We start from the raw sequence: 15,828 nt of genomic DNA, 5'->3' as shown, positions 1-15,828 counted from the left end.
GCCAACTGTACCCTACTAAATGGTGACTACATTGGAGGCCGATACTTGGTGTATGATCCTGTAGACACAGGCCTACTTGAACGGAGTCAGCTATCTATGTCTGTACTGGAGAGAGATACTTGCCATGTACAGGTGAATTGTTCTACGTTGCTTCTTTTTTCTCTTTTCATTTGTTTATAGAAAGTAAAAGTGACACCAGAGACAAAGCAAGTTATTGTTCTGTATGATCTGTAACATTGCCACAACTGCTTATACATTAGAATGTATGACTCCATTGTCTGGGCTGAATGTTGGATATACTGTGTGCACTTAAAAACTTAAACAATACAATTTAGTTTAATTAAAAAAAAAATATTATATATATATATATATATATATATCAGTGATGGCGAACCTATGGCACGCAGAGCCATCTCAGTGGGCACGCCAGGAAGAAGAGGAAGATGAGCACACATGGACCACGCACAGTGACCGGCCATCCAGATCTCGTCCACACTGGACCCCCATCGAACTACATCTCCCACATGTCTCTGGGGCCAGGGTGGGCATGGATGAGAGGAAACGGCTCCTATGCGGATCTGGCACCAGGGGTGATGTAGCGGGGATGGGTGTGGAAGAGAGGAAGAGGCTCCCACACTGCTCCGGGCCAGGGGCGACGTGTTCAGCGTGGATGGGAATGAGCTGCTGGGTTGGAAGCTACACAGACACTGCCAGAGGTGAGATTAACTACTTGCCGACCGCAGATAGCCGAATGATGGCTGCACTGCGGCCGGCCAGTTCTGGGAGGGCGTAATATGACGTCCTCCCAGAACGCGCTCTCCTGCGCGCCCCTAGGGGCGCGCACTGGGCGCAGCTGATCACGTTACGTGGTGAAAGGCCAATCACAGCTGCCTTTTACCACGTGATCAACCGTGTCCAATGACACGCTGATCACCGGGAAATGCAAATGCCAGTTTTCGGCTGCACTTTCCTCACGGTGTCAGATCGTGAGGAAAGTACTGCCGAAAACCAGCAGTTGTCAGAGCGGGGATCAGCACCAATCATCAGGGCACTGATCATCAGTGATGATCGGTGCCCAGCAGTGCCACACACAAGTTCCGCCCACCTGTGCCCAGCAATGCACCCACCTGTGCCCTCCTGTGCCGCCTGCCTGTGCCCAGAAGTGCCACCTGCCTGTGCCCAGTAGTTCCACCCACCTGTGCCACCCACCAGTGCCCATCAGTGCAGCCCAGCAGTGCTGCCAGTCTGTGCCACCAGTCAATGCCCAGTGGTTGTGCCAGTCAGTGCCCAGCAGTGATGTCAGTCAGTGCCACCTATCAGTGCTCTCTATCAGTACCCATTATCAGTGTGGCCTATCACTGCCGCATATCAGCGCCACCTATTTGTGACACCTCATTAGTGCTGCCTATCAGTACCGCCTATCCGTGCCACCTCATTAGTGCCGCCTATCAATGCCACCTATCAGTGCCCTTCAGTGCTGCCTATCAGTGCCGCCTATCAGTGCCCATAAGTGCTGCCTCATCAACGCACATCAGTGAAGGAGAAAAATTACCTGTTTGAAAAATGTTATAATCGAAACAAAGAAACTTTTTTTTTTTCAAATTTTTTTGCAGTTTTTTTGCTTATAGCACAAAAAGTAAAGTTCCCAGCAGCAACTGAATACCACCAAAAGAAAGCTCTATTTGTGAGAAAAAAATGATAAAAATTTCATATGGGTACAATCTTGCATGACCGTGCAATTGTCAATCAAAGTGTGACAGCGCTGACAGCTGAAAATTGGCCTGGTAAGGAAGGGGGTAGAGGTGTTCTGTAGGCAGGAAGGGGGTAGAAGTGCCCAGTAGGCAGGAAGGGGGTAGAAGTGCCCAGTAGGCAGGAAGGGGGTAGAAGTGCCCTGTAGGCAGGAAGGGGGTAGAAGTGCCCTGTAGGCAGGAAGGGGGTAGAAGTGCCCTGTAGGCAGGAAGGGGGTAGAAGTGCCCTGTAGGCAGGAAGGGGGTAGAAGTGCCCTGTAGGCAGGAAGGGGGTAGAAGTGCCCGGTAGGCAGGAAGGGGGTAGAAGTGCCCTGTAGGCAGGAAGGGGGTAGAAGTGCCCGGTAGGCAGGAAGGGGGTGGAAGTGCTCTGTAGGCAGGAAGGGGGTAGAAGTGCCCGGTAGGCAGGAAGGGGGTGGAAGTGCCCTGTAGGGAGGAAGGGGGTGGAAGTGCCCAGTAGGCAGGAAGGGGGTAGAAGTGCTCTGTAGGCAGGAAGGGGGTAGAAGTGCCCGGTGGGCAGGAAGGGGGTAGAAGTGCCCGGGGGGCAGGAAGGGGGTAGAAGTGCCCTGTAGGCAGGAAGGGGGTAGAAGTGCCCTGTAGGCAGGAAGGGGGTAGAAGTGCCCGGTAGGCAGGAAGGGGGTGGAAGTGCTCTGTAGGCAGGAAGGGGGTAGAAGTGCCCTGTAGGCAGGAAGGGGGTAGAAGTGCCCTGTAGGCAGGAAGGGGGTAGAAGTGCCCGGTAGGCAGGAAGGGGGTAGAAGTGCCCTGTAGGCAGGAAGGGGGTAGAAGTGCCCTGTAGGCAGGAAGGGGGTAGAAGTGCCCTGTAGGCAGGAAGGGGGTAGAAGTGCCCTGTAGGCAGGAAGGGGGTAGAAGTGCCCGGTAGGCAGGAAGGGGGTGGAAGTGCTCTGTAGGCAGGAAGGGGGTAGAAGTGCCCTGTAGGCAGGAAGGGGGTAGAAGTGCCCTGTAGGCAGGAAGGGGGTGGAAGTGCCCGGTAGGCAGGAAGGGGGTGGAAGTGCTCTGTAGGCAGGAAGGGGGTAGAAGTGCCCGGTAGGCAGGAAGGGGGTGGAAGTGCCCTGTAGGCAGGAAGGGGGTGGAAGTGCCCAGTAGGCAGGAAGGGGGTAGAAGTGCTCTGTAGGCAGGAAGGGGGTAGAAGTGCCCGGTAGGCAGGAAGGGGGTAGAAGTGCTCTGTAGGCAGGAAGGGGGTAGAAGTGCCCGGTGGGCAGGAAGGGGGTAGAAGTGCCCGGGGGGCAGGAAGGGGGTAGAAGTGCTCTGTAGGCAGGAAGGGGGTAGAAGTGTCCTGTAGGCAGGAAGGAGGTAGAAGTGCCCTGTAGTCAGGAAAGGGGTTTAAGTGCTCTGTAGGCAGGAAGGGGGTAGAAGTGCCCTGTAGGCAGGAAGGGGGTAGAAGTGCCCGGTAGGCAGGAAGGGGGTGGAAGTGCCCTGTAGGCAGGAAGGGGGTGGAAGTGCCCAGTAGGCAGGAAGGGGGTAGAAGTGCTCTGTAGGCAGGAAGGGGGTAGAAGTGCCCGGTGGGCAGGAAGGGGGTAGAAGTGCCCGGGGGGCAGGAAGGGGGTAGAAGTGCCCTGTAGGCAGGAAGGGGGTAGAAGTGCCCTGTAGGCAGGAAGGGGGTAGAAGTGCCCGGTAGGCAGGAAGGGGGTGGAAGTGCTCTGTAGGCAGGAAGGGGGTAGAAGTGCCCTGTAGGCAGGAAGGGGGTAGAAGTGCCCTGTAGGCAGGAAGGGGGTAGAAGTGCCCTGTAGGCAGGAAGGGGGTAGAAGTGCCCGGTAGGCAGGAAGGGGGTAGAAGTGCCCTGTAGGCAGGAAGGGGGTAGAAGTGCCCTGTAGGCAGGAAGGGGGTAGAAGTGCCCTGTAGGCAGGAAGGGGGTAGAAGTGCCCTGTAGGCAGGAAGGGGGTAGAAGTGCCCTGTAGGCAGGAAGGGGGTAGAAGTGCCCTGTAGGCCTGAAGGGGGTAGAAGTGCCCGGTAGGCAGGAAGGGGGTAGAAGTGCCCTGTAGGCAGGAAGGGGGTGGAAGTGCCCTGTAGGCAGGAAGGGGGTGGAAGTGCCCAGTAGGCAGGAAGGGGGTAGAAGTGCTCTGTAGGCAGGAAGGGGGTAGAAGTGCCCGGTGGGCAGGAAGGGGGTAGAAGTGCCCGGGGGGCAGGAAGGGGGTAGAAGTGCCCTGTAGGCAGGAAGGGGGTAGAAGTGCCCTGTAGGCAGGAAGGGGGTAGAAGTGCCCGGTAGGCAGGAAGGGGGTGGAAGTGCTCTGTAGGCAGGAAGGGGGTAGAAGTGCCCTGTAGGCAGGAAGGGGGTAGAAGTGCCCTGTAGGCAGGAAGGGGGTAGAAGTGCCCTGTAGGCAGGAAGGGGGTAGAAGTGCCCGGTAGGCAGGAAGGGGGTAGAAGTGCCCTGTAGGCAGGAAGGGGGTAGAAGTGCCCTGTAGGCAGGAAGGGGGTAGAAGTGCCCTGTAGGCAGGAAGGGGGTAGAAGTGCCCTGTAGGCAGGAAGGGGGTAGAAGTGCCCTGTAGGCAGGAAGGGGGTAGAAGTGCCCGGTAGGCAGGAAGGGGGTAGAAGTGCCCTGTAGGCAGGAAGGGGGTAGAAGTGCCCTGTAGGCAGGAAGGGGGTAGAAGTGCCCGGTAGGCAGGAAGGGGGTGGAAGTGCCCGGTAGGCAGGAAGGGGGTGGAAGTGCCCTGTAGGCAGGAAGGGGGTGGAAGTGCCCAGTAGGCAGGAAGGGGGTAGAAGTGCTCTGTAGGCAGGAAGGGGGTAGAAGTGCCCGGTAGGCAGGAAGGGGGTAGAAGTGCTCTGTAGGCAGGAAGGGGGTAGAAGTGCCCGGTGGGCAGGAAGGGGGTAGAAGTGCCCGGGGGGCAGGAAGGGGGTAGAAGTGCTCTGTAGGCAGGAAGGGGGTAGAAGTGTCCTGTAGGCAGGAAGGAGGTAGAAGTGCCCTGTAGTCAGGAAAGGGGTTTAAGTGCTCTGTAGGCAGGAAGGGGGTAGAAGTGCCCTGTAGGCAGGAAGGGGGTAGAAGTGCCCTGTAGGCAGGGAGGGGGTAGAAGTGCCCTGTAGGCAGGGAGGGGGTAGAAGTGCCCTGTAGGCAGGGAGGGGGTAGAAGTGCCCTGTAGGCAGGAAGGGGGTAGAAGTGCCCTGTAGGCAGGAAGGGGGTAGAAGTGCCTGTAGGCAGGAAGGGGGTAGAAGTGCCTGTAGGCAAGTGGTTAACTGCTTGCCAACCATGCTATAGCCAAAAGATGGCTACAGCACGGTTGTCTAGTTCTGGGAGGGCGTCCCACAACGCGAACCCAGTGGCACACACCCTGCGCTGCCAGTGATCGCTGTGTCCTACGGATACAGCTGATCACGTGATAAGGTAAAAGGCCAATTACAGCAGCCTTTTACCACGTGATCAACTCTATCCAATGACACAGCTGATCACAGTGTAAATAGAGTTTCTGGTTATCGGCTGCACGCTGTCACAGATTGAAGAAAGTACTGCAGATAACCGGCAAATGTGACGGGAAATCTGCACTAATAATCAGGGCACTGATTATCAGTGCCATTCAGAAGGGCCCAGCAATGCCGCCCAGCAGTGTCATCCATCAGTGCCCAGCGGAGTCGCCTGTCAGTGCTGCCCAGCAGTGCCACTTGTCAGTGCCGCCCATCAGTGCTGCCCATCAGTGCCGCCCATCAGTGCCACCCATCAATGATGCCCAGCAGTTCCGCCAGTCAGTGCCGTCTGTCAGTGCCTCCAGTTGGTGCTATCAGTCAGTGCCGGTTATCAGTGCCCATCATTTCCTTCATATCAGTGCATCACCAGTGCCGCCTCATCAGTGCTGCCTATCAGTGCAGCCTCACCAACGCACATCAAAGAAGAAATATTACCTGTTTGCAAAATTTTAGAATAGAAGCAAAGGAAACCTTTTATGTTTTTAATTTTTTGCTCTTTTTTCATTTATAGTGCAAAAAATAAAACACTCAGTGGTGATTAAATACCACCAAAAAAAGCTCTATTTGTGTGAAAAAAAATGATAAAAATTGCATATGAATACAGTGTTGCATGACCGCACAATTGTCATTGTTAAGTGCAACAGCACTGAAAGCTGAAAATTGTCCTGGGCAGGAAGGGGGTAGAAGTGCCCGGTAGGCAAGTGATTCATTCCAGTGTTGGCACTTTGACATAATAAAGTTGGTTTTGTGTTGCAGTTTGGGCATTCGGGCTCAAAAAGGTTCGCCATCACTGATATATATATATACAAATGATGATGTACATATGCTTTCTATATATATAACACAGGTGTCAAACACCTGTATCCGGATCCTGCCATCCAGGTTATTTCATGTGGCCCTTGCACCTCTCCTGCAGGTACCCCCTTGTCTCCTCCCCCACCTTGTCTCAGCAGTCGGCAGCAGAGAGGAGAAAAGAACTCCTCTACCAAATCCTGTACTTCTCAGCGCAGCTGCAGCATCCCCTCATCTCCACCTCCCTTGGTCTCAGCATTCAGCAGACTCTGGTAATTGAGTCAACTTCTCCTCTGGTCCTCCTCCAGACCCTGCACTTTCTGCTTTCCCGCTCTGCCCCCAAAGGAGGTGCACGGTGATGTTAGGGTGGGTGTGGGGTTCTTGGCATCTGATGTAATGGGGGGGGTGAGGTGCTCTGGAGATCTAGTCTTACAGTTACAACTGGTCCTTTGAGGACAACCATAATGCTGACACAGCCTGCGATGATATATAAGATATATTTATTAATGATCATTAAAAATAAAAACCAACTTTAGCCCTTTATATAGAATTCTGATTTTTTTTTTTTTTTTTGTACAGGTGGATTGATGAACCACGTTTTCGGTCATGCTGGTCTTCGTGAATACAACTCAGTCACATGGGAAACCAAACATCTGGGTGTTGTAATTGACTGAAAGTTTTTATTGCAGTTCACTGGAGGAGTCACACAGGACACAAGTCATATCCGTGTTCTAAATGTCATAAGTGCTTTGGGTCCTCTTCAACACTGATCCAACCTCAGAGGACAACATGAGAAAAGTCATTTCAGTGTTCTGGAAGTGACAATTGCTTTACAGTAAAGTCCAACCCATGTATACATAAGAGGAGTCATTTCAAGCTATTTCTTGTTTGGAACGTGACAGAGATTTTACAATGGAGGCAAAACATATCACACACCAGAAGGTTCACACTGGAGAGAAGCCATATCAGTGTTCTGAATGTGACGAAGCTTTTACATGGAAGTCATATCTTATCAGACACCAGAGGAGTCACACTGGAGAGAAGCCATATCAGTGTTCTGAATGTGACGAAGCTTTTACATGGAAGTCATATCTTATCAGACACCAGAGGAGTCACACTGGAGAGAAGTCATATCAGTGTTCTGAATGTGATAAAGCTTTTACATGGAAGTCAAATCTTATCAGACACCAGAAGGCTCACACTGTAGAGAAGTCATATCAGTGTTCTGCATGTGACAAAGATTTTACACAGAAGTCATATCTTATATCACACCAGAGGATCCACACTGGAGAGAAGCCATATCAGTGTTCTGAATGTGATAAAGCTTTTACACACAAGTCACATCTTATCATACACCAGAGGATCCACACTGGAGAGAAGTCATATCAGTGTTCTGAATGTGATAAAGCTTTTACACACAAGTCACATCTTATCATACACCAGAGGATCCACACTGGAGAGAAGCCATATCAGTGTTCTGAATGTGACAAAACTTTTACACAGAAGTCACATCTTATCATACACCAGAGGATCCACACTGGAGAGAAGTCATATCAGTGTTCTGAATGTGACAAAACTTTTACACAGAAGTCAAATCTTATCATACACCGGAGGATGCACACTGGAGAGAAGCCATATCAATGTTCTGAATGTGACAAAGCTTTTTTAACCAAGAAAGAGCTTATCATACACCAGAGGGTTCACACTGGAGAGAAGTCATATCAGTGTTCTGAATGTGACAAAGCTTTTACACACAAGTCAAATCTTTTCATACACCAGAGGATCCACACTGGAGAGAAGTCATATCAGTGTTCTGAATGTGACAAAGCTTTTACACACAAGTCAAATCTTTTCATACACCAGAGGATCCACACTGGAGAGAAGCCATATCAGTGTTCTGAATGTGACAAAGCTTTTACACACAAGTCATATCTTATCACACACCAGAGGATCCACACTGGAGAGAAACCACATCAATGTTCAGAATGTGATAAAACTTTTAAACAGAGAGGAAACCTTGTCATACATGAGAGGGTTCACACTGGAGAGAAGCCATATCAATGTTCAGAATGTGATAAAGCTTTTACAGGTAATGCCGGGCTAATCTATCACCAGAGGATTCACAAGCTTGAGCTACATAGAGGAAACTCCAGAAGAAGGGGCAATATTAAAGAAGTCACAGCTGTCCCATTAGGCTCACAGGCCCAATGTCTTCCCACAAACTAGGGAAGACATGATGCTACTTAAAAAAACAACTTTGAAGAAACAGGACTCTAATGATCGGATTCTTTGGGTTTAGTGATTATGTCCATCAGAAACACATCTAGAAGGCCTGTGAATATTTTACCTTTGGACATTTCTTCAGACAAGCAGCAATGACTGAACTGTATTCCTCATCATTCTCATCTTTATCCTTTTTTATGGAGCATTGACTGAACATGTAATGCATTTTCATCATTCACTAACTGAGCTATGTTCCCATGTGTTTTCTTCATTGCCAGAATCTGACCAACCAATACATGACCAACATTGCCTCAGTACCAGAGTCTAGGATGGGGTCCAATGGCTTCTTGCCAAGCCTCTGAAAACTCATTAGGAAAGTCCATTCCAGGTTCTTTTGAGAACTGATACATCATAAGCTAGGCTTGAGGGCTCCAGCTAAGCCCACCTTGTCCACACCTCCCATTACATGTTCCACCTCCTCTCCCATGATCAATGCCTCCTTTCCATGTTCCATCTCCTCTCATGGATGACAGCTTTGCAGGCAGGTCTGTAGCTGAGATACCAGCCAGATAGATGTCTGTTTGGTTAGAGAGTAACTTCTTAAGCTGGTGTAGGCCTTCCAACAAGGAGTTAATGCTGTTTTAGGGGATGTATTCAACAGTACCACCTACTCCCAGCTGGCCACTTATGTTTCATCTGGTTTTCTCAAAAGTGATCCTATCAGGTGAAGATTGGATGTCCTTGTTATCTTTTTTTGTTTTGTCCAGCTATTGCTCATCTCCATAAACTATTCACACGGTACAACTGCAAGAGATCTGAACTTACAAAGTGCTAAGTGTGCGGTCATATTCCTACCACTTCTTCTGGGAGACTGAAATTCCTCTTATTGGGGTTCACCTTAATGACTCTGAATGAACGGGTCCCTTTTTGGGGCAAAGTGTGCAAAGATCGCTAATTATTCCTGGAAATGCTAAGACATCGGCACTAAAGTGTAACAATGGGCAAAATCAATAATTTCATAAATTGTGCAATCTGTCATTAGCATAAACGTTTTATGTTTTCTGAGTCTCCCCTTGTAACATTCCCTTCCAGTAGATCTGATTTTTTTCTGCTGACCCTTCCAGTAGATCTGATTTTTTTTCTGCTTCCTGTAGAAGGCCAAGCTATTTGGCAAAAATGAAAGTTAGGGGAGTTGGGAAACACCATATAAAACTGCTGGGGGTGCTTACAACTGTCAACTTCCATTCATATGGGGGGTTGAACCTTATAGAGAACCTGTTGCTGTAACTGCTGTAGAAGCGTTAGCTGGAGTTGGACTTTACTTGTGTATCTTACTTATAATCTATCTAAGACTTCCCTGTACAGGGTGACAACGCTGCTGTGTAATGTTCCTGCAGACTGATCAGGGTTGTCACCCTGTTACAGAAGGTGAGAAATAACAGATCTACAGACAGGACCAACAGATGATACAACTATGTTGCAGAGGGAACTCTGGGAATGATAATGACAGATTGCATTACACATTCAGTTAGCAGACTTCCTGCTGTTGGTCTGATGTTTGAATTGTGTTCTGATATTTACTGTCCTGCTGTAAAAGGTGTAAGTGATTGCCCACATGTTTCCTGTATAGCAGGGACTACAAACTCATATCAGGAATATTAGGATGGGTACTTACCCAAGGGGGTCACCTTTTTGGATTTGGAAGAAACATTTCACATGGTTTCTTTCCATTAATGACACTGACAAAGGGAGTTTCACTTACTTCACTAACAATAGGAGAGCCAATCACAGGCCAGTACCATTTCATGGTTTCTCAATGTAATTGCAGAATGTTTAATCCCCATTGGTCCAATGGATTCCTAGTCCTTCCAGATAACAGTTGCTTCTTGTGTGGAAGGAGCACCCTAAAATGGCTTCCCTTCAATTCCACCCATAGCTTTACTTGAGGTTATGTTGCCCCTCCCCCCATATCTGTAAGGGAAAGCCTCAATTTCTCCCAATACTCCCCTGGCCTTCCAGTGATAAGAAACATTTTCTATGGATTGGAGCTGCTTTATGCAGTGAGCCCTTCATAGACGGGATGGGGAATCTAAGATACGTAAGATGTACTGGAGTCATGGATCAGATAACCAATGACACCATTGATGTTATAGCAGAGCTGACAGCAGAAGTGGCTCCACCACCTAAGGTGGTGTCACAGAACTGCATGGCAGCTGACTATCTCTTGGAAGACCAAGGTGGAGTCTACAAACTGGTGTCAGAGAGTTGTACATTTATATTAGATCATGAGGATCTCAGAAGGGGATATCTACACAAGGTAAAGGAGTTCCAACAGGAACCTGGGTGGGAGGAGGTGGGATCCAATGTTTTGGATGGGTTTAGTTGGAACCTGGTTGAGTAATATGGTGGGTTTGCTTCTTAAGCCATTAGTTGCTATCATAGTTTTGATTTGGAAATGTTATATATTGCTGTATTTTCTTTCACTGCCAGAGTTTATTTTGCTTTTGTTTTTAGTTATATTTACATTTTAGGCCACATGATTAGTTAAACCCCAAACATTTCTTTTATTATCTGAAAGCAGAGACTCTGGAGAATATAATGGTGGCAGTTGCCATTTTTCATGTCACAGAATATTAGTACAGCTGTTTATCAAATACATATTTTCTGTAAAAAAGATAATGTTAGTGCACAAAGAACACAATATATGACCCAATTTGTTTGGTGAAATATAAAATATGGGTTTGGCATCAAGTATATAGATACCAAACATGTCAAACTTTACACATTGTGCGTACTTGTGAAACGGTGACAAACTTCAGAACCAAAAATTGTTCAAAGGTGACGCTTTTAAGAGCCTTTATAGGTTATCAGTTCAGATAGTTATCCGTGAACGATGGCCTCAGAATGATTGTTCTCACTCTCACTTGTGCAATGATATGTAAAATGTGTCGTGTGATTTGTTTTGTGGATTTTTATTTTTATAGTGTTACTTTAATTTTTTTCAACTCTTTTTTCACTTAACATGGCTTCTATCAGATAGGGGGGTGGTACATATTTCTGGTCACAGGTCCTCTTTAAAGAGACATCAGAACATTATTAGACCCCCAATGTCACCTCTGTACCCCAAAAAAGATGGTCAAGCACAGATCATGCCTAATCAGCTCCTTCCCAAACCATAGCGACTGGAGAATGACAGCACTGAACCCAGAAATGACATAATCTCCCACCTCCCACATCCATTCACTGAAGGGGAGATCAGAGATCAGATGTTTGCTGATCTCCTTCTGCTCTCACCGCTGATACCCACCATGCCTGTCTTGGGCTTGCAGGAAGGACAGCTGGGCCCGGTTTATATGGCGGGGGGAGGCCTTCAGTGCGGCTGAATCACTTCTACCAGAAAGCTGACAGTTGGCCTAACAAATGTAGACAACCCCCGGGTGCTGTAGCTATAAGGCCGTGCTGCTGCTGATGGAAACCTTACGTTGGCCGGAGTGAAAGGGTTCCACTAATGTACATCTGCCAAATCTGTATCTGAGGAGACCATAGAAGCAGCATTAGAAAGAAATGTGAGCATGGCTTCAGTCAGGCGATGGTCCTGGTGGTCATGGTCTTGTTCTCCTTCAGGTCCTCTCACCTTGTAGATGGTGACATGGAGTTGTGTGGGAATGAGCAGGAGGGGCTCGGGGTTCTCTTGTACCCAATCAGCTTGTTATGGATAAAAGATGAAAGTGTCTTCTGGGAATTTACAGGGATTTGGATGTTTAGAGGGTCACATAAGTGGGCGGGGCTGATATTAAATAGGGGAGTGTCATATGTTAATCAGTTTCTTAGCATAGATGACATAAATGGTATAAATAGATCCTTGAAATGTAAACAATCTATCAATTTTCTTCTGTTGTTAAAGTGTCACATATATATGATTAATAAAGTTGAATTATAATTTCATCACACAATACCGTGGTCTGGGTTCTTCTACAACACATCCCCCCAAAAATTTCCTCTTTGAGTTATAATGGACTGGTGGAATGGGACACCAACTGATTGTGTCTCTTAGGCCCCTTGTACATGGGGGGGTCCAGCCCTTGTGGGTGCAATGCTGGCATTATAATACACCTGGTAGGCACAGGTACAGCGTCCAGCCCCGCTGCCTGCAGCCTGTCAAAGTCTACACTACAGCTGGACGGGGCTCAATGCTGCACCACGTTTACCTCGTGTTTAGGGCGCTCCGTGTTCAGGGAGAAATGACCGCCATCCTGATCAGACAAAACATAAAGAATAATGCTACTACCTCCCCCTCTCTGTTGGGGTCCCTTAAGGCTCCATCCTTGGGCCCCTTCTCTTCTCCATCTACACCTCCTCCCTTGGCCAACTCACTCTCACGGCTCCAACTACCACCTCTATGCCGACGACACACAAATCTATCTCTCAACCCCCCACCTCACCCCCTCAGTCTCTGCCCGAATCACACACCTACTGAGCGACATATCAGACTGGATGTCACTCCACTTCCTTAAACTGAACCTCTCCAAAACCGAGTTTCTTGTCTTCCCCCCAGCCCGGACCCCACCCCCCATTGACTTCTCCATCACGTCCAACAACTCCACCATCAAACCCGCCCCGCAGGCCAGAGTACTTGGTGTCATTCTGGACTCCAACCTATCCTTCAATCCCCAAGTCCAATCTTTAACAAACTCATGCAGACTCCACCTCCGCAACATCGCCAAAATCCGCACGTTCCTAACCCCAGAAACCACTGAACAGCTCATCCACTCCCTCATCATATCACGACTCGACTACTGCAACTCCCTCCTCACTGGCCTGCCTCGCCGCTGGCTATCCCCGCTTCAATCGATCCTGAATACGGCTGCCAGACTTATTCACCTTTCCAACCGCTCCATTTCCGCCACCCCCCTCTGCCAATCCCTCCACTGGCCTCCACTCAGTGTCCTCCACCCCCCTCTGCCAATCCCTCCACTGGCTTCCGATTGCGCAACGGATCAAATTCAAAATCCTAACACTGACGTACAAAGCTGTCCACCATACTGCCCCGAACTACATCACTGACCTAATATCCAAGTACCGCCCAGCACGCACACTCCGCTCCTCACAAGACCTCCTTCTCTCTAGTTCCCTGGTCTCCTCCTCCCATGCCCGCCTCCAGGACTTCTCCAGGGTGTCACCCATCCTCTGGAACTCCCTGCCCCAACCCATCAGATTAACACCTACTCTCCTCACCTTTAGGCGCACCCTGAAAACCCATCTCTTCAGGGAAGCCTACCCCACCCCCTGCTAACTTGCCGACCTCCTCCACTCTTCCTACCACTCCATCCCCCACAGCTATCTCCTCCTGTGCCACCATCCCCTCCCTCCTAGATTGTAAGCTCGAAAGAGCAGGGACCTCGATCTCCTCATGTATCGCATTGTATTGGTATTGTTCTGTCACATGTTCTGTCCCCCTTTGTAATGTACAGCGCTAAGCGAACTATTGGCGCTTTATAAATACTGTATAATAATAATAAAGTAGGCAGGTGCAGTCTGCTTCTTCTACTGTAGGGGGCAGCCAACCAGGGTGACATCCCAGCCTGAAGAGGAAGTTGGGGGAAACTTGGTTTCTCTGTGGTTTCCCGATTCCTGGAGACTGAACGGGTCCATGGAGTCCTGGAGACATTTTTTATTTTTTTGTTTACATGTTTTAAAAACCATTTATACCTTAAAATTACTTAAAACCCCAAAATATTATACAGTCAGGTCCATACATATTGGGACATGGACACATTTCTAACATTTTTGTCTCTATACATCACCACAATGGATTTGAAATGAAACAAACAAGATGTGCTTTAACTGCAGACTGCCAGCTTTAATTTGAGCATATTTACATCCAAATCAGGTGAACGGTGTAGGAATTACAACAGTTTGCATATGTGCCTCTCACTTGTTAAGGGACCAAAAGTAATGGGACAGAATAATAATCATAAATCAAACTTTCACTTTTTAATACTTGGTTGCAAATCCTTTGCAGTCAATGACAGCCTGAAGTGTGGAACGCATAGACATCACCAGACGCTGGGTGTCATCCCTGGTGATGCTCTGCCAGGCCTCTACTGCAACTGTCTTCAGTTCCTGCTTGTTCTTGGGGCATTTTCCCTTCAGTTTTGTCTTCAGCAAGTGAAATGCTCAATCGGATTCAGGTCAGGTGATGGACTTGGCCATTGCAGAACATTCCACTTCTTTGGTTGCTTTTGCAGTCTGCTTTGGGTCATTGTCCATCTGCACTGTGAAGCGTCCAATGAGTTGTGAAGCATTTGGCTGAATATGAGCAGATAATATTCCCGAAACACTTCACAATTCATCCGGCTGCTTCTGTCAGCAGTCACATCATCAATAAATACAAGAGAAGCAGTTCCATTGGCAGCCATACATGCCCACGCCATGACACTACCACCACCATGATCACTGATGAGGTGGTATGCTGAGGACCATGAGCAGTTCCTTCTCCATACTCTTCTCTTCCCATCACTCTGGTACAAGTTGATGTCGGTCTCCTCTGTCCATAGGATGTTGTTCCAGAACTGTGAAGGCTTTTTTACATGTCGTTTGGCAAACTCTAATCTGGCCTTCCTGTTTTTGAGGCTCACCAATGGTTTCCATCTAGTGGTGAACCCTCTGTAGTCACTCTGGTGAAGTCTTCTCTTGATTGGTGACTTTGACACACATACACCTACCTCCTGGAGAGTGTTCTTGATCTGGCCAACTGTTGTGAAGGGTGTTTTCTTCACCAGGGAAAGAATTCTTCGGTCATCCACCACAGTTGTTTTCCGTGGTCTTCCGGGTCTTTTGGTGTTGCTGAGCTCACCGGTGCGTTCCTTCTTTTTAAGAATGTTCCAAACAGTTGTTTTGGCCACGCCTAATGTTTTTGCTATCTCTCTGATGGGTTTGTTTTTTCAGCCTAATGATGGCTTCACTGATAGTGACAGCTCTTTGGATCTCGTCTTGAGAGGTGACAGCAACAGATTCCAAATGCAAATAGCACACTTGAAATGAACTCTGGACCTTTTATCTGCTCATTGTAATTGGGATAATGAGGGAATAACACACACCTGGCCATGGAACAGCTGGGAAGCCAATTGTCCCGTTACTTTTGGTCCCTTAACAAGTGGGAGGCATATATGCAAACTGTTGTAATTCCTACACCGTTCACCTGATTTGGATGTAAATACCCTCAAATTAAAGCTGAAAGTCTGCAGGTAAAGCACATCTTGTTTGTTTCATTTCAAATCCATTGTGGTGTATAGAGCCAAAAATGTTAGAATTGTGTGGATGTCCCAATATTTATGGACCTGACTGTATATATTTCTTCACAACAGCAGACACACTAGAGAATAAATTGTTAGTAGTTCTGATGTTTTATGATTTTTATTATTTTACACAATATTAGTGCAATGATTTATGAAAGGTAAAATTTCAGTTAAAAATACAGTAAAGTTAATGTCTGGGACATAAATGTCATTTATTATCTGAGATTTCAGTAAAATATAAAAGATACATTTCCCCGCACTGAATATAATGGGATCCCACATAACAGTCGCTGTTCATATTCAGAATTCCTTTCTTACAATGGGATCTTGTGTCCGGATAAAATCTTTTATAGATCCCT

General features: G+C 48.0%; 1 protein-coding gene across 1 annotated transcript; it reads left to right on the top strand.

The window, feature by feature from the left end:
• The first annotated feature begins 6,860 nt into the window (after positions 1-6,860).
• On the top strand, positions 6,861-10,984 carry LOC149445496 (uncharacterized). Its single transcript, XM_089653786.1, has one exon. The coding sequence runs from the start codon at positions 6,861-6,863 to the stop codon at positions 8,172-8,174; it is 1,314 nt and encodes a 437-aa protein (XP_089509912.1). The 3' UTR covers positions 8,175-10,984.
• The last annotated feature ends 4,844 nt before the right edge of the window (positions 10,985-15,828 follow it).

Source organism: Staurois parvus, unplaced genomic scaffold (assembly GCF_062004578.1).
Source record: "Staurois parvus isolate SC_StPar_1 unplaced genomic scaffold, SC_StPar_1.0 ptg000720l, whole genome shotgun sequence".
In the NCBI taxonomy this organism is placed as follows: domain Eukaryota; kingdom Metazoa; phylum Chordata; class Amphibia; order Anura; family Ranidae; genus Staurois; species Staurois parvus.
Note: the sequence above shows the minus strand (reverse complement) of the source record. Positions and strands in the feature narration are given on the sequence as shown.